The sequence below is a fragment of the Esox lucius genome, chromosome 11, assembly GCF_011004845.1.
Source record: "Esox lucius isolate fEsoLuc1 chromosome 11, fEsoLuc1.pri, whole genome shotgun sequence".
Taxonomy (NCBI): Eukaryota; Metazoa; Chordata; class Actinopteri; order Esociformes; family Esocidae; genus Esox; species Esox lucius.
The window spans coordinates 42,716,891-42,735,168 of NC_047579.1; the positions used below are offsets into that span (position 1 = coordinate 42,716,891).

The following is an 18,278-nucleotide window of genomic DNA, read 5'->3' on the forward strand; positions in this document are numbered from 1 at the left end:
ACTTCAAAGCTCGTTTTTTTTTTTGTTCAGACATGCACTGTGAAGTGTAGAATCTTATCATTCACTTGATTTTGCCACAGGTGGACTTCATGTTCTAGAGAAATCTCCAGGATGATCAAAGGACATTATGTGTCTGAACTCAATTTGAAGTGTCATGGCGAAGGGTCAATGCTGATGTACTATACGCAAGATACTATTTAGGGAAGGCATCTGAATACTTTCCAAAGCCACTACAGAAGATTATTGATTTTCAAGTAGTTAAATATTTAGTTAGTGAGTTAGTGATCACTGACTTCATCTTAAGATAGTTTAGTGTTATTAAAGTTTTGTTTTAGAGCAGTTTACACTGCAAGTGTTTCAGGTAGTTAAGTCATTTAAAAAAGAAGACACTGACATAACTTGAATGTTTTTTGTTTTTTTTGTGGGTGTTTAGACTAGTTATGTATGGTTTTAAAGTAGATTTTTGTGAGCATAATTTTTTGTATTTTAGTGTGTAAGAGCAGTTAATTTCTTTAAAGTGTATTCATTTTTCATTCCTTTCTGTAGTTTTTTTTATAAACATACTGTATGAAACATAAGCCCTGTGAGCCACAGACCAGACAAACTGACTGTTTTGTCACTGTGTTATGGTAGCTGCCATAACAGAGCAACAGGAAGTGGATTGTTGGTTTACAGACCCTTTCTGTTTATTTGTATTAATTTGTCAAAGATCTTTCAGTCGGATTCACATCCTATGCTTTCATTCTTGCAAGTGACCTTTGAGGTGGAGAGGAATTTTATTTGACTGGAGGTTTGATTATTTTATTTTACCTAATTAATGATTACACAGTCCATTCCACTATAAATGCCTTCACTGTAAACATTGTCTTTGATTCTGTTGACAGGGCTGTGCTCAAACAAATATAGTCATTCTGATATGTTGGGATTTCTCAAGTTGATAAACGTGATCTCTGGCTCAAATTATCAGAAGGCCTTAAATGTTCTTATTGGTGACATGTATTGCCGTGCAACAATACAATACAGCTCATTTTAAGAGACTAGCCTGGCTTCACAGGATTCCTGCCTAAAAATCACACTGGTTAAGTGTTCATATGATTCTGACAATTTTAATCCTCACAGAGAAAACTTTAAGTAATTGTGCTTGTGGTATATGTTAACAGGGAAATCATTCTTCTTTGGCGTTGAATTGTAAATAGATTACAATTTCCATGCCTATTCCCTAACCAGCCCCAAACGGGACAGGCCCACCTGCTGTCACTGTCAGAATTGGGTCAACCCATTTCAGGGCTATCGCCATTCCATCAGTGCCCCTCGAACTGGCAACCAGAAACACAATCGCAACGACAGCATGCCAAAGCCCATAGATCTTTAAATGTCAAAGTAGATGGCTGTCTGGAACTGCTAAGCATGGCAAATGCATGATTTTTGAGTATTGCCTATGAATAACATAGACAGCAGTGCCCTGAAGTTTATATGGAGTCTGTCAAGATTGCATAAAAACTGTGTGCCTCTGACATCTTCACTACCTAAGCACCTTTCATATTATACAGTACATTTCCTATGTTTAAAAGCCCAGTGCAGTCAACATCCTGTTTACATGTAGCTTATTGTAAACCACCTGATGAAACCAGCACTGGAAAAGCAATCATTATTTTTAGTTTTCCTCATAGCTGCTAGTTGGAAATGCAATCCACCCTCTGTCTGCTAATCAGCAGGTTTGCATGGCTTGGTGTTTGCCTCTTTTCAGTCACTAGTTTTCCCCTTTTCAGTCACTAGTTTTCCCTTTATCAGTCCTAGCAGAATTCTTGCTTGACAAGTTGCTAAATGGCTAAATATTTTACAGAAAGGTATTACAGATAGGTACTTCTATTATTACCCAGTCATTATTGGGCATTTAATGTCTTGGCTATCCTCCTATTTCTGTACTCACTAACATGTTCTTTTTGTGTCCTCCTGTCGCTATCTGAAAACCTAACCTGTTGTCCATTGCTTTCAAGGCCACCGAGGAGGAAGTGGTAAGACCGGAGCACCCACCCCACCCCCTTGCTCGTCTGTCTGTGTGTCTTTCCCTGAGTCCCTGTTGGTGTGGTGTCAAGTACCTTGGTCGTACCTGTGTGCTCTGTCCCCTGATACCATTACTTCTGTGTGCGCCTGCGTCTGTGGCCCTGTCAGTTTCTGCTTTCTATTTGGGTGTCCAAGGGTTTCTTCTACCATACAGCAGTAAACTGGGCGTCGTCTTTAGACCACTAGTTCCCACTGGCCCCGCCCTAACCAAGAGGTGGCAGAACGCTGGCCTGCATGACGCTTCCTGTAGAGCCCTCAAACCGAACTCTGGACCTCAAAGCCAGTTCCAGTCTTTTTTTCCATTACAATCAGGGACTAGGTGGCTGCAGTTAATGATGAGGTAGAAGTTAAAACCAGTAGGCTCTGGACCTCGTAGGGTAAGAGTTGAACCTGCGTTAGAGCTTCTGATTGGTTTGTTTCAAGGGCCGTAATCAACAAGCTTCTTGTGAAACCTTTGCTGCAGAGATCTGATTAGTGGTTCGGGATGGTATATCTGGAGCTGTTGTAATCTCATGAATGGCTTCTTCAATTGGGTGCCTTGACCATAGTCCGAGAGGGCCTGGTTTTGGCCAGGGTCCGCTGGGATCTTTGTGTCATTATCACCCCTGTGGCTGGTGCTGATCTATCGGCTCCTCTCTCCTCCCTCGCAGTTTAACTTTGGAGATGTGGCGGTCCACCAGGCCATTCACACCATAGAGTACTGTCTGGGCTGCATCTCCAACACGGCCTCCTACCTGCGACTATGGGCCCTCAGTCTGGCACACGCACGTGAGTCTCACGCACATTAATACACACGCACGTGAGTCTCACGCACATTAATACACACGCACATTAACACACACTGTATTCAGCGTATTTTGATGAATCGGATCACATTTGGAAAAAAGTCTGGCCAAAATGTCTGCTCCATCCCGTTTTTAACCTTGACTTCTTCTACTTGGTTCCCCAGAGCTGTCGGAGGTTCTGTGGACTATGGTGATGCACATCGGCCTGTCCTCCAGGAGCTTTGCTGGTTTCCTGGTTCTGTCCATCATCTTTGGGGCCTTCGCCGTTCTGACCGTCTGCATCCTGCTCATCATGGAGGGGCTGTCTGCCTTTCTGCATGCGCTGCGTCTGCACTGGTGAGACACAGACGCCAACTGGACCAGATCCAGGACTTGGTTACACTATTAAACTGCACACAAGAAGTCTCTGCTCACTCACACTCTCACACATGTCATGTTAGGCTGTGGCAAGTAAACAGGGGTTTTGCTGCATCAGGGTTTGTATTTGCGGAACTGTCAAAACCCTCAGAGTGCAGGGAAAGGGAAACGAGCACATTTTCAATTGATATATACTTGGCGTAACCTCCCTGGCTTAATGCTGGACGGTCTGTCCAATCTCATCTCGCTCTGAGTGTTATAAGAAAGTAAACAAAGATGTCACTGCAAACACTAAATTGGGGAAGGCTAATCTATTTTTGGAAGTATCTGCTAAGCCCTGTCCATCATATACAGATACAACAGGGCATCTGTATAAGACGCTATACCACTCCCTAGGGGAAAACTACTCAAGATCAGTGAAACTGCTCACTGGAAGACAACAGCAACTTTTAAAATAAATCGGATAAATCAAACAAAACACCTTTTACTGGAGGTGTCAATCAGTCACTCAAATGTATTCATAAAGCCCTTTTTACATTAGCAGTTGTCAATAAGTGCTTTTACCAAATACCCAGCCTGAATTTAGCATTCTTAGCATTGTCCAAATTCATGAATGGAAACTGTCTCACTACAGCAAAGCTGCATTGCAGGCAGAAAACGACACCAAAACACTTCAAACTACCTTTAGTAATCTGTCGCGGTAGCATCGATTTTGTAAACGGTACAGTGGCCAAACAACCAGCGGAATTTGGTCAATCCATACCTGCACTCGCGAACTCTTTCCTTCAGCCACTCACACAGCTTGTGTGCTTCGGCGATGACATCATCGGGGTAGGAGAGAACTTGAACCTCCAGCTACACAAGATGAGAGCTTCTCTAGCTGACCGATTATCATCGGTGTACTTCCGTTTTATCATTGTGAAAAAATGCCGCAATCGCGCTTTTGTTTGCAAAGAAAGGATACAAGGGACCTGGGAGTGGAGACTTTTCACTCGTTGCCATATCTTAATCCGGACATGTAACACTTCATTCTACCACTGACATACCATTTATTTAGATATACAGGTATATTGACTCCTGTAAACGATACCTAAGTTGTACAACAGGCCTAAACAGTGCATTTTGAATGTGCAATCACGTTATGAAACTTAGATACATAGTTGTCCAAAATACGTTCATTAGATAAATGCCTGCCTGATCGGCTATGTCCAGCGAAGTATAGCAACCTGGATTATTGCTTGAATCAAAACAGAAAGATTGGTAACTTGCTTCCTAGCTAGACAATACTACCTTTTGTTTACTGTGACGTACACACCACCTCTTCCTGAGAGAACGCGCAGCGCAGAGTGATGAACAAAACTGACAGATGAACACAGGAAGAACCTGTTCATTTGAAATGACAAATATATTGTGAAACTTTTTTTTTTCTTTACAACATCGTCATGTTCTTTGAGTTAAACAACAACACCACGAGTCTTAGTTTGGAGTGTTTTGGAGTAGATTTGCACTTGCAATGCAGATTTATCTGTAGTGGGTGACCATTTCCTTTCATGAATTTGGACGATGCTAAGAATGCTAATTACAGCCGGGGAGAGAGCTGATAAAATGGAAGGTTTGAAACAATGACTGTCCATTCTAGACCAACTTTTGGTAAGTGATTTATTTTTGGGATAAATATAATAATAATAATACAAGTTGTAATAATTTAATAAATGCATTTGGGCTGTGTCCAGAGTCCATAAAACCTAATCCAGGTAAGAAGCATGACCCGATGGATAAGGACAGGGACAACCTTGGGGAATGGTCAGCAGGGCGGTGTGCGGACATTTTGTTGTAGACCTTATATTTTGAACACTAAATGCTGATAGGATGACTCCCCATGTTGGTGCCAGTATGACATCCAATAGTTTTAGATCTGGCATGCCATGCCTCGTCTTCCCTGCATTCCTGTCCTGTGTGTCTCTCTCTGGTGTTTAGGGCGTGTCTCTCCAATCCCTTCTGTATTTAGCTGACTGGAACTAGTGTAAGCGGTAGTTTTCCAGCTCCCACCAGCCGTTTTATTCCCTGGCAAGGAGCCTGGAATGTTTCTGAATCCTGTCCCATATAGCAATGACAGCTGTGGGGGCAGCCTGGAGAAAGCTCTGTTGTCCCATCATTAGGAGGATCAGGCTCCTTATCTGGCATCGACTGTCTTGGAGAGAGCTCTTTTGTCCCATCATTATGGTGACATGCTCCTTATCTGGCGATGCCGTCATGGAGAAAGCTCTTTTGTCCCATCATTATGGGATTGGTAAATAGCCCTGTTGAACTCAACCTGATCATCCATTGGCACCATTACAAAGAACGGTGCTGATACTCCCTCTTTAGCCACTACTCAGGAATTCTGATGCCCCACCCTCACTTAATGTTGGGTGGTAGTGTTTATTTACTTTTTGTCCCGTTTTGGTTTGTTGCAGGGATTGTAAACCGTTCTAAACTAAGGGTAAGTTATTTTAAGCGTCTGACGAATGCGTTTCAGTTGTACGTTTCGATGTAGATGAGGCTCATTGACCAACAAATGTATACAGACTTATGTACTCCTGAACCATCATTTGATCCCATAGCGGAGACGTGAGTCATTGCTACATTTTAGACGCTGATGGAAAACCTTTATCAAACAAACTATTTTTTCAGCCAATGGAGCAATTTGCAATCTCAGATTCACCTCACGCTTTACCAACGAGACTAACCTGGAGAGTAAAGAAATGTACATGTCACTTTTCCTACATACCCGTAAATACGCTATTATATTGCCCTGCCTTCCCCCACCCAATGGACGGGAGAATGACAAGCATTTTTGCTTCCTGAGTTGAAAGGTCCTCCAACCATTAGTTTACAGGGTGGTTTATAAATAGCGAGAAGGAAAAAGGGTTAGGTTTCACTTCCAAAGACGAGGCCTAGCCCCGGACTGTGTTACCAGTCGGATTACTTATGGAGGCTGTGGAATGAAGAGCAGACATCGCCTCTCTTCAGCAGAGCTCTGTTGTGTCTGACTTTGCCTTGATGTATTCATTAAGGGTTATTTATTTTGTCGGCTGAACACGGACACACCTCAAAGAAACCCGATTCGTAAGATAAAACGGTTTAAGGAAAAGCCTTAGGAAAATGTTTTGGTGTCCTTTGTTTGTTTTTAATCACTATTGTAATTTGATGGTAACTGTTCTTCTTGTTCCCTCCAGGGTGGAATTCCAGAACAAGTTCTATGTCGGCCAAGGCTTCAAGTTCCTCCCATTCACCTTTGAAAGCATACTGGAGGGGAGGTGCGAGGAATAAACCCTGACCTCGTTCGGTTCCTCTTTACAGCCGATTTGGTGTTGACTAGTAATGTGCATTGGGAAACTCCACCTATCATGGGCATTGCCTTAGGAACTCATGATATTGACATTTTCTAAGCTTCCTGATCAGGATGTTTCCAATTTCAATCTGTTATTTGTCAATGTTGTAAGAATGTGTCCCTTCGGGATCTAGAATATTCACAAACAGATGAATCCTTCAGTCAGTTAATTCTGTAGTTTCTCTTAGGGGGGAGATGGCTATTTCTGAAAATGTGATGGAATTTGATAACATCGGTGTCTCATTCTGGTGCAGTGACCGTTTTCTTTTTTGATTTGTTAGTTTCTTTAATGAGAGAAATGATTGTGTTGTTTTTCATTGTAAAACCTGTTCAGTGATGTATGCAGACCCCGTGTTAGAATTGCACTACTTGGATCATTGTGAACAAGGACTAGCTTTCCTGTGGTCTGGATTGTCATTGATTCACCTCAGTAGCTGTCCATGAAATAACCACCTATATGCTATGTCTAAGTGTGTTTGTTGTTATTGTCCTTGCTTGTCCCTATCCTGTTTATACACGAATACAGAAAAACCTTTAAATCACACAGACCTCTACTTTAAGGAGGTCCAAAGGGAATTCCTGATACCATACAGCGACTCATGCCTTTGGTGGATCTTCAATGCAAAGCAGTGAATTGAATATCATGTGACGCAGGACCAGTAATGGTGTGTTATGTCCTGACACCTCTTCTTTCGATGACAGCAGTAATGTGCAGTGAATTATGGGGAACTTGTCTGTTGTCGTCCTTTTAATGGGGATTATTTAAACCTCAGAGAAGGACACTGGGTTTTCTGAGATGATCCATGACTGAGAGTAATGGTGATTGTGTGTTGATTTGTTTTTGTTGTTCCAAACATTTAATTTTGATCTTCTGTAAAGTGTTTACAATGTCAATGTGTAAGCCTGTGTGGAAGGCAGTGTGAAGGACTGACTAACCATGTAAGAGGACTCCTGTAAAGGGGATCTGGTGATTGTCATCTACAGTACGTGTGAGACCTCTCCTCAGTCTGCATAGATGGGTAGTTGCATTGAGAATCTCTCTGTCATTAAAGAGGAAAGAGCTGGTTAAGCAAACTATTGTATTGTCTTCTGATTCTTCTGGCTGGTGGTGGTGGTGGACCAAATGCACCTCTAACGTTTTAAAGGACTGTGGGTATGCATGGTGGATGTAATGCAAATTAGTCATAATTAAATAGAAAAATTGCCAGCATTGAAACACAGAAAAGTGCTAATTATAATATTATTGGCTATTGGGGAAAAAAGATATATTTGTTGGCATACTCGTGTTCTCGTAGGGTGGTGTCTTTCCAAAATGTTCTTGTATTTCCGTCCGGTCGTTGTGTGTTGCCACTCACAGAAATCAGGATAAACCAGATTGAAATATATAGAATATATTAGCAGAATATTTAACCATTCCAAACATAGCTGATCGCAGTTTCAGCTGAAAACCTGCACAACTGTTTTTCACTGTACCCTCTGAGAGAAACGGTGAACGTGTGAAAGGACTCTGGTACCAGTATGTCCAGGTAAGATGTCTGGTCAATAAACAAACGGTAAATCGACACCTGCACATAATGTAAAATACTGTAAAACTGGATTTACTTTTTTATATTATAGAATAAATGAGATGGAAGCCAGTCAAACTGCACGTGAATTCTTCTTTGTGGATGAAGCTGAATTCATCCTGGCAAAAACACACGGCCGGGGAAGAAATGTGGCCAGTCCAGAGACCCACCGTGGGTTTCCCAGTCCACAGACCCAGCGTGGGTTTCCCAGTCCAGAGAGCCAGCCAATGGGCTGAAAAATGGGTCCTATATGGGATTGTCCACTGGATTTCCTAATGGCCCCATGTTAATTGCCCATATGGGTTTCATGCAGGATTACACTGGGTGGTAAGTGGTACCCAAATGGGAAACATACGCCAGACTCCCATCTTCAGGCTTTTGAGCTAACAGTTTTTGCAGCCCTGTCCAATGATGGTTTGCTGTTACACAAAATGCTCATTTGCCCCTACAATATAGAGAGACTAGTGATTAAACTATACTTGTTGATATTTGTTCGTTATTATTGCCGCCCTGAAATTTGGGGATATATGCAGTTTTTTTTTGTTGAACTTATTATTTTTCAAGATATAGAAAAAAATAAAGGATATTCTTTCAAATTGCTGCGTTTCTGATTAATTCTTGTACCGTATGCATTAATACAGTCAAAGTGTGGTGTTTTTCTTATTCTATAATCAAATACTGCTATATGTGAAAAATCATTCTAAAAACTTACAAGATAAAAGTAAATTTATATAATGCTCCCTCTTGTTAGTGTTTTTCAAGTCAGTGTGTTATGAGTGACTGTGTTTCTGAGTGATAATTGTTGCCATTTTCATGGTTGAACAAGCATATTTTGAGACATGAAATGAAGTGTCTTGGTGATTTTAGTGAGTTTTGGAGGTGAGATTAACTGTTTGGCCAAGAAGCATGTTAGAAATGCAGACTGTGTGACGGGTTTTGCAATTGTGGTTTCAGTATTGACCGATGCTTGTTAGCAATCGTGAAAAACTGTAATGATGGTGTCTGTTCCAAGTCATCTCATTATGCAGTATGCTCCCTTGGTTTGACTTTGGTAAAAAAAAATATATATATATATATATACACACATATACAGCTCCAGGAAAATGTAAAGACCACTGCACCTTTTACTTTCCTTTTCCAAAAAAGTTGAAAAGGAAGGTTTTGAGTGAGGAATAGAAGGGTTAAAATTACCACTGCAAATTGAATGCTTCTGATCCTCACTCAAAACTTTCCTTTTCAACCTTTTTGGAACGGAAAGGAAAATGTGCAGTGGTCTCTTAATTTTTTTCGGAGCTATATATATATACATATATATACACACACACACACACCTATCAGCCATAACATTATGACCACTGACAGGTGAAGTGAATAACACTGATAATGTTAGCATGGCACTTATCAGCTGGAGGGTTATATTAGGCATAAACTGAAAATTCTGTACTCAAGGTTAATGCTTTTGAAGCAGGAAAAATGGGCAAGTGTAAGAATCTGAGCAACTTTGACAAGGGTCAAATTGTGATGGCTAGACGACTTGGTCAGAGCATCTCTAAAACTGCAGCCCTTGTGGGTTGTTCCCAGTCTGCAGTGGTCAGTACCTTTCAAAGGTGGTCCAAGGAAGGGAAAGTGGTGAACCGGTGACAGGGTCATGGGCGGCCAAGGCTCATTGATGAATGTGGGGAGCGAAGGCGGGCCTGTGTGGTCCAATCCAACAGACAAGCTACTCTAGCTCAAATAGCTGAAAATGTTAATGCTGGAACTGATAGAAAGGTGTCAGAACACACAGTGCTTCGCATTTTGTTGTGTATGGGACTGTGTAGCCGCAGACCAGTCAGAGTGCCCATGCTGACCCCTGTCCATTGCCGAAAGCACCTACAATGGGCATGTGAGCATCAGAACTGGACCATGGAGCAATGGAAGAAGGTGGCCTGGTCTGATGAACCACGGCTTCTTCAACATCACATGGATGGCCGGGTGCTTGTGTGTCGCTTCCCTGGAGAACACATGGAACCAGGATGCACTATGGGAAGAAGGCAAGCCAGCGGAGGCAGTGTGATGCTTTGGGCAATGCTCTGCTGGGAAACCTTGGGTCCTGCCATTCATGTGGACGTTACTTTGACACATACCACCTACCTGTGCATTGTTGCAGACCCTTTCATGGCAATGCTACTCCCTGATGGCATTGGCCTCTTTCAGCAAGATAACGCGACCTGCCACAAAGCAAAAATGGCTCAGTAATGGTTTGAGGAACACAACAATGAGTTCAAAGTGTTGACTTGGCCTCCAAATTCCCCAGATCTCAATCCAAACCGCAGCACACCTTCAGAGGTCTAGTGGAGTCCGTGCCTCGACTGGTCAGGGCTCTTTATGCGGCCAAAGTGGGACCTACACAATGTTAGGCAGGTGGTCATAATGTCATGGCTGATAGGTGTTAATATGTTGTGCCGCTGAATGAAGGCCTCACCATTTTCCATGAACCCGAGACACCATTGTACACGGAACAGTCCAGAAGTTAGGTTGTTTCTGGGATGTCTCAATCGATCATGCCTCACTCAAAGTACTTTAGGTCACCTGTTTGGCCCATCCTAATATTCAGTCAAGCATCGCTCGACAAACCCCTGCCAGTCGGCCCGAGTCGGCCGCCTGCTTTATAAAACTAGACACGGCCGATCGACCACGCGACTCACCATCTGTAGGAGGTATTCCCATTCCACTTCTATATTCCCTGTGCTAAAACCGAAATTGGCTTATATGAATCCAGAGTACCTGTATGGCAGATGTGGATTTAAGCAGCATACCTGTAGTTCCTCAGACATCCGCATGAGGGAGCTGTTCATCTGTTGAAACCTTCACTGGTCCACCAGGCAGAAGCATTGCTACCCTGTAAATGCGTATTATTCACTTAAATCATTCTAGTGAGGCGAATGTGATTTGTCTGACTGCTCTCCATGCCTTTAAACTAACTGTCAGGGGAAGGAGACTGTATTTGCACAATGAGGGAACTGTTTCCTGGCTTTCCTGGCAGATGTGTTAAACGATTTTAATAACATCAGCTATTAACGTTTCTTTGACAGATCAACAGTCTTAATTAGCTGCCCTACAACTTTTGTTTTGGGGTTGGAATGTGATGTAGTGGTTCATGCCAAACAAAATGAAATGTGCCTGGAAAGAGCACTTATCAATGTAGTCGGTATCTCATGTAATAGATATCTTCTTTTAGTACTTTTCTTTGCATAACAGATTGATATGACTAAGACTTATGGTTTGGGATTGGGTTAAAATGTTTTTCCAACCGACTAAGTGTACTTTGGAGAAATGTGTCCTGCTGCCCTGCCAGCGGAGAGTCACCCCAGCCCCGAGGAAGACCGCATGAAAACAGGAGACTTTCGCCTCTCTCCCATAATTAAACCTACCCTGGTTTCTGTCACAGAGTAATAAGTACAATATACATGGGAAAGGCATCCGGAGAGGCTCCCCAAATCTATCTAGGTCTTCCTGGGGTCTCTGTCTATGTGCTATAGCCCTGAGGCTAGTGTGGTTCTGACCCATATGGTACAGAGCCCAGAACAGTGAAGAACAGTCCTCAAACACTGGAAGACAGAAACTGTGTTCTCATGACGACAGTGTGGTTTTCAGTACCCAATGCACTATAACAACAAAATGTCATGGATGTTATTTGTTTATAATTCTTCTTTTTGTTTTTTACAATATTTAATTTGCTATTTCCTTGTGTGTTGTTCATAAGCAGAAGTAAGAGCTTGTGTAATAAGTCCAGAATCCCCACTATTTGTATTTCCACTTTTTTTCCTCTGTTGGCCATGTTTCAAAGCAGAATGAGTTTATTATTTTGCTTCTTTACTTAATTCAAATATTCAGTGTTATTGAATTGAACCGAAATAATCTCTTTTGGAATGTCCTCATTCTACTATGTGCTCGTTCTACTATGGTTATACATTTTTCTTCCCATGAAATCTCCCCAGTCTGCGTCAGAAGAAGCTTTTCCAGCTGTTCCAAGTGTCCTGGCTCTGATCTCTTCAGATCCACAAATCCAGGTACAGAAACAGAAGAAAGGTCATTCACAACTGGGGTTTCAAAGCCCTTCCCATATTATTTCAATAATAGGAGTATATGTTTATATAGTGCCCTCCCCACCGCCCCCCAGCATTCAGTATGCTTGTCAGTGTGTGGCCTGCATCCAGAGGTCTGTAGGACCAGGAGTCCGAACTTGTAATCTGAACATGGTGTACTTGTCGTCTTGCTAAACCCATTAACTTGATTGTAACACCATGCATCTACTTGACAGGATCAGGAAGCTTTTTTTTTTTTATGAACCGCAAACTGTGAATCGGAATCCGATTGATCCGATGCTTTCCTTTAGGTCTGCATATTTTGTCCTCCAGAAAAGATGGCCCAATGGACATTGAATGTGACAACGCCAGCACTCAGCCAACCACAAGGTTGGTGAAGATGACAAACTGGCAGCACCCAGGGCAACCAGTTGTTATCCATTCCATTCCGCATTCATCTTCTTCCACTTTCCGACTTGTTGGCCCCCTGAACTCATGAAGAAAGAAAGGAAAAACAACGATCCTAGCTTTAATGAAAGGGGAGCAATGGGAGTGAGTGGTCATGTGAATTAGGGGATTATTAATCTCGCTGACTGTGGGAACGTGGCATTAAGGTCCAGAGGATGACGTGTTTAGAACGGGGTGAGCGATCAATCCTGGGAGCATGTCTATTCCCAGTTAACTCAGATTTGACTCAAAAACAAATTGACTTTGATTTAGGGGTAACACATCTCTCCTGTTTGTTTTCCACTGAGAGAGTTTGTGACTATTTGTTTTACAAGTTACAGGACTTGTTTCCATTTCACATTCCACGGAGAGTCACCCCCCCCCCCGTAGCTACCTCTTCAATCAGATAACTGAAGCATCTGTCACTCCAGTCTAGACTGGTTCAAGAAAAATAACGTCCTGAACCTGAAATTGTCACAACTGATGGATAGTGTTAAAGTGTTGGAGAGGCAAATGAGATGCAGAACACTTGATTTACAGGCATGTTAGGTTTGTTTGAGGCTGGGACAGAGAAAGCCTCTAATTAGGGCCAGAGGTCACCGACAGAATGGAATTGTTGTAGAACTACTTTCCCCATGACAGGTCTGACATTGCTATTGTTTTCAGTTTTTTCAGTGTTCACCAATTTAGCCCATTAGATTAGGAAGTATTACACAATTTGAAAGTCTGACACTAATGACGACATTAGACGTACACACACCCCGAGAGACACGCAAACACAGACACGTACACACACTCAGACACATACACACACTCAGACACAAACACACACTGAGGTGAGGTGCATTACATAACATTGAGTAGAAATGGATGAGGGGAATAGAGGGAGGGGGAGGAGTCTGTCAACAAAACGATGATGGCATTTCTACTCATTAAATTGCCCTGTGGGTGGAGGGAAAAGAAGAATGAGGTGTGTGGATTGAAAAGGAGGAATTGTGTTGAGGGATAAAAGTGGGTGGAGTGAGTAGAAGGAGTTGGGTATAAGAAGAAAGAGGTGGATGGGTGTTTGGACAGAGAAGTAAGAGGTGGGTGGACGGGGGAGAAGGAGGGGAATGTGAGGAAGGAGAAAGAGGAGTTGGGTTGGAGGAGGAAGGAGGTGGAATGAGGAGGAAGGAGAAGAAATGGTAGCCCACAAAACGATGATGGCATTTCTTGTCATTAAATCGACCTGTGCTCTGGGTCAGCTTGAAAGAATTCCCAGATGCTTCCAGATGCTTCCAAGATCCAACCGGTTTCTCAGTTTCTTTCTGAGAAATCAGCTGGTACTAAAAAAAAGAAAGAACACATGATAATGTGCCCTTCTCATTAACACCCCCTCCAGTCGAAACAGAACCAGTTACACCAGCCACCAACATCACTGTATCAACATAAAGTACAACACTGTCGCCATTCCCCTTCAAACACAAGAAGCGAGAAGGTATGTCACCAAACCAGAACCAAAATACCCTAATGCCAGACGCACAGCTGAAAACCATCAAAGTAAAAAAAAAAAACGAAAAAAAAACGATTTGATGCTCAGCCCATATGGACACACCAAGTAAGTGGTAGTTATGTCACGGAAGAATCACAAGTTCTAGCAATTAAATCCAGGAAGCTTCATTGTTCCCTTCCTCTTTGACAACTGCAAGCGTGGCAGAGTACAAGTTACAGGGTGGAGGTATGAAGCCGTGTCAGCCTATAGCAGCTGTCCTGGAACGTGTGTTGTGTACTTGACCGCTCCCCAACCCCAGAACCCCTGGGCTGAAGGGAACGGGGGAGCCGTGCTCATGTTGGGATTGGGATGGAAATGACTAAGAGCACTGAGTGATCCAGACCACCAGAATCTATTCTATTCCCCCTCACTCTGAAACACTGTGCTCCCTCCCAACATTGTAGAGTCACGGTGAGCCCAAAGAGTTCACTGTGTGTGTGTGTGTGTGATCGCTCGCGTATTGGTGCCAGAGAGTGTTTCAGTGTACATGTGTTTGTGTCTGTCCAAACAACTGTTTTTTGGCAATATGTTTATTGCTCTCCGTAAGCTCTACCCACCACACAGACAATGAACCCTATGAGGGCCTGTGCCTCGTGTTTTGATTGGGGCCATTTGAAAGGTATTGGGTTGAGAGGTTCTTCCAGAGTTGAGTATCATCAAGTTGAATAATATCAACTCTGCCAGGGGGAACGGCCTTCCATGTTGTGGCAGGAGACAGCCACCACAGACATGGAAAAAAACAGACAACATCAACTTTTTGTTTAGAATGCTTTAGTTGTTCATAGTCTGTTTCCAGGGAGAGCATAAATAGCTGCGCTTAACCAAAGGCATTCTGTGTCTCGGCTTAGAATGCCACGCCATGAGAAACATATTACCAGTGGTTAGGAATAAGCTTTGTGCTCTCTGAAATCTATCTTTCTTTTTTCTTTCTTCAAAGCCTGACTGGCTACAGAAATGTCCTCTATATTTTTTCCTTGTCAACATCTATAGAGGGCACAGGCAGAAAGTCACTACAATTTTGAGGATTATAGCATCGGAGGATACAGTATATTCTACCATGGTTGGTGTTGTTAATGTAACGAAACCCGGAGGCCTGAATCTAGGTCTATCAGGAGGATGAAACGCATCTGTCTCCTACGACGAGTGTGTGTCTATGCTCAATGACGTCCATACTCTGGACAGTGGACGACTGCTAAACGTAGACATACACACACCCTCATCTCACACGCTCTAGTCATGTGATGGACGCCTAGTGCCATGGTGACGTGAGGAGCTTGAGCTCAATCCTAAAAGGTTGGAAACAACAGGTAAACCGATTGAAGAGGGTGAGACAAACCTGCAAATACCAGATTGATTGGGTCTGTCAGTGTCAAGGTTGTAGACTGAACTGGCTCTTATAGCAACTAGATACATTTGCTTCTGAACTTTTTCAGAGATATGATGACTGGTATGCGTTTAGCAGATCTGCCTATGCAACAAAGTGAAGCCACAAAAGTGAATCAGATTGTAACTGTGGTAACGTTTTCAGTTGCCTCGTCGGACTGATTCTAGTTGTGAAAAAGCTTGAAGAGGAGAAATGGGCGTAATTGAGGAGAGAATGAAATTGGTTGGGGTGGATTGGAAAAGGGGTGTGTCTCAAGGCAGCCGAGCCTCCAAACCTCTCCAAAGCCTCGAGCAGCGATTGTTGTGATCTGCCTTGACTGCTCTCACATCAGTGTGGTCAACAGCATAATAGGACTCTAATCGGGAACATAAGCGTGAAGGAATTTCCCCATTATGTAAGGTGTGAGGGAGCTGCTTCGAGGAAAGCTGACAGATTGACTGCGAGACACAGGGAGATCTAGAGATCGGGAGATCGGAGAAGACGGGGCGAATGAACAAGCTTTAGAGCAAAGCAACTGGCAAAGACTGACAGAGAGAGAAAACTGAGTTAAAGAAAGTAAATATGCAGTTATAAAAGGCAAGAGTCAGGGACATTGTATTCCCATGGTCTCAGCTGCTGATTGCCATGTGTCTGCTTGGCTGGCCATAGTGTTTTCTTACAAACCACCCTCACATAAATCTCATAATTAACAGATCTCATGTGTCACATTGACATGATCCTTTTACTGAATTTGAATAGCTTGATCTGGAGACCACAATATTTCATTTTTAAAAGCCTGGCGTATAAAAACCTCAATCCTTTAACATTTGCCTAGTACTCCCTAAATGGTCAAACACTTCATAATTGTCCCACATCTCCACATACCTCAAAAAGACACGATATTGTTGAACCTGTTAAGTTTTTGGTTATAGTAAAACTGGTAATTTTAAGAACATTTAATGGTGTCTTATTGTGTTTGTCATTTCTGATTCCCTGTTCCAGACTTTCCTTGACATAAACTTGGGGTCCAGGTGAGTGCCCAAGCGAACATTCCTTCAGGATGCTTGGTTACCAGGGAACAAACATCTTGCTTTCAGCAGAAACAATTTAAAATCCAGATGTCAGTTAGAAATGTTCTGAACAGAGAGGCACATGCCGCTTCGTACACTGGCAAATCGGTTCACATATAAGGTTCTAATGTCATCTATTTCGGGGCTTTAATAGCGCTGGTTAATGCTCATTGTGCAAATGATCATAATTACATGTTTTGGCCACTTGACTATCTGCTTAGACAAAAATCATCCTAGGAGAATCAAGTTGCCCATACCCATCATCTTGTAATGAATGGGTTATGTCCTGCTTTGGTAGAAAGGAAAACCACTTTACCCAGAAGCCTCCTTGTCTGCTTGTTGTCCAGAGAGCAGGTTATCTTAGTGTTTGTGAAAGCCTTTTAGGATTTCTACTTGTATTCATCCAGTGATCCTAGGCTACAGTCCCATGTGGAGTCTTTAGTCTTGAAACACCTCCAATCACCCCTGAATTGGTTCAGCACTCTTCCTGATAAATGTTGGGACACAGAACGTGTGATGCTGTGTTCATGGAGGTACAGTGCAATATGTACTATGACTCCTATCTCCGTCATGGTTTGCATAATGTGTACATGATTGTGTTTACATGGTTGATTGTTTGAACGTGTAGCAACAGTTAAAAACAGTCATTCCTGAGAGAAAAAAACCAAGGGTGAATATTGAAAGAGAGAATGAGTAGAGAAAGAGGAACATAGGGAAGGAAAGTGTTATCATTTGTGTTCCACACATCTGAGCAGCAGAACACTCCTGAGGGAATAATCCGGAACCAACCCTGTGGGAGGCTGCCCTTAACCTGGAAACTGAAATCCTTGCTTTGGCAAACACAATGCCTGGCCGTGAAGGTCGGTTTCTTCTCTACAAGTAGTCTGGATCTGGAGTCCCTCCAAGACAATTTATAAATTGCAAAAACAATCTAAAATTCTAACCCAAAAATGGTTCAACTGCCAGATGTGTGGTTGTTTAGATGCTCCCATCTCATGTCTTTGTTTTGTACAACACCCCTGATTTGACACAACTTAAAGGAATGCAATGGAAGATGTCTCAGGCTGAAATATATGGGGAAGACTTCTGCTTAAATAGTCAGTCAGACTATTTAAATGTGTGCTACAATAGTCAGTCAGACCCCCCATCCCCCCAACTGGCTTGAGGAGCTAGCTGGACTGGGCCTCGTGCCGACCCTCAGAGGAAGAGCACATTAAAGCAAGAATCCAGAACACTGGCAGGTAGGGCCATTGTTCAATCTACCGCAAGTGAAACGTATGTGTGTGTAAGGGAGTTGTGGGTGGTGGTGTGTGCGTGAGAGAGAGAGAGAGAGAGAGAAAGTGTGTGTACCAATAAAGCATCACAGTGTGTCCTTTTAAGGGCCACTGGCATTTCTGGTGAAGAGTGTCTGGATATTTCTGGACACCCATCAGTTTTCTTGCTACATTTCACTTACTGCGTCTTTCCCCAAAAATGACCAAAACAGGAAAGATGGAAACTTGGAAATGGTCATATGTGTAAAGATACCAATAGTCTGAGGAATGTTTTTAACAGCAAAAAGACCCTAAAGTTCAGCACAGAGGAGAATGTAATAGGGGCTCACAGTGGCCCTTTGTACAAGGAACAACATTCTGAGCAGACTTCAGCTACGGGACG

At 42.8% G+C, this 18,278-nt stretch overlaps 1 protein-coding gene across 4 annotated transcripts in view; it reads left to right on the top strand.

Moving 5' to 3' along the window:
* Window positions 1–7,672, top strand: part of atp6v0a1a (ATPase H+ transporting V0 subunit a1a) — a 29,731-nt gene extending 22,059 nt beyond the window's left edge. For 3 of the 4 annotated variants that reach the window (XM_010874825.4, XM_010874824.4, XM_010874826.4), the window contains exons 19-22: window positions 1,998–2,015; window positions 2,715–2,832; window positions 3,014–3,185; window positions 6,425–7,672. In XM_010874825.4, the coding sequence (XP_010873127.2) occupies window positions 1,998–2,015; window positions 2,715–2,832; window positions 3,014–3,185; window positions 6,425–6,518 (402 nt within the window). In that variant the 3' untranslated portion in view covers window positions 6,519–7,672. The remainder of the gene's footprint in view (window positions 1–1,997; window positions 2,016–2,714; window positions 2,833–3,013; window positions 3,186–6,424) is intronic. The other variant, XM_010874828.4, reaches the window with a different exon arrangement.
* Window positions 7,673–18,278: the final 10,606 nt, after the last annotated feature.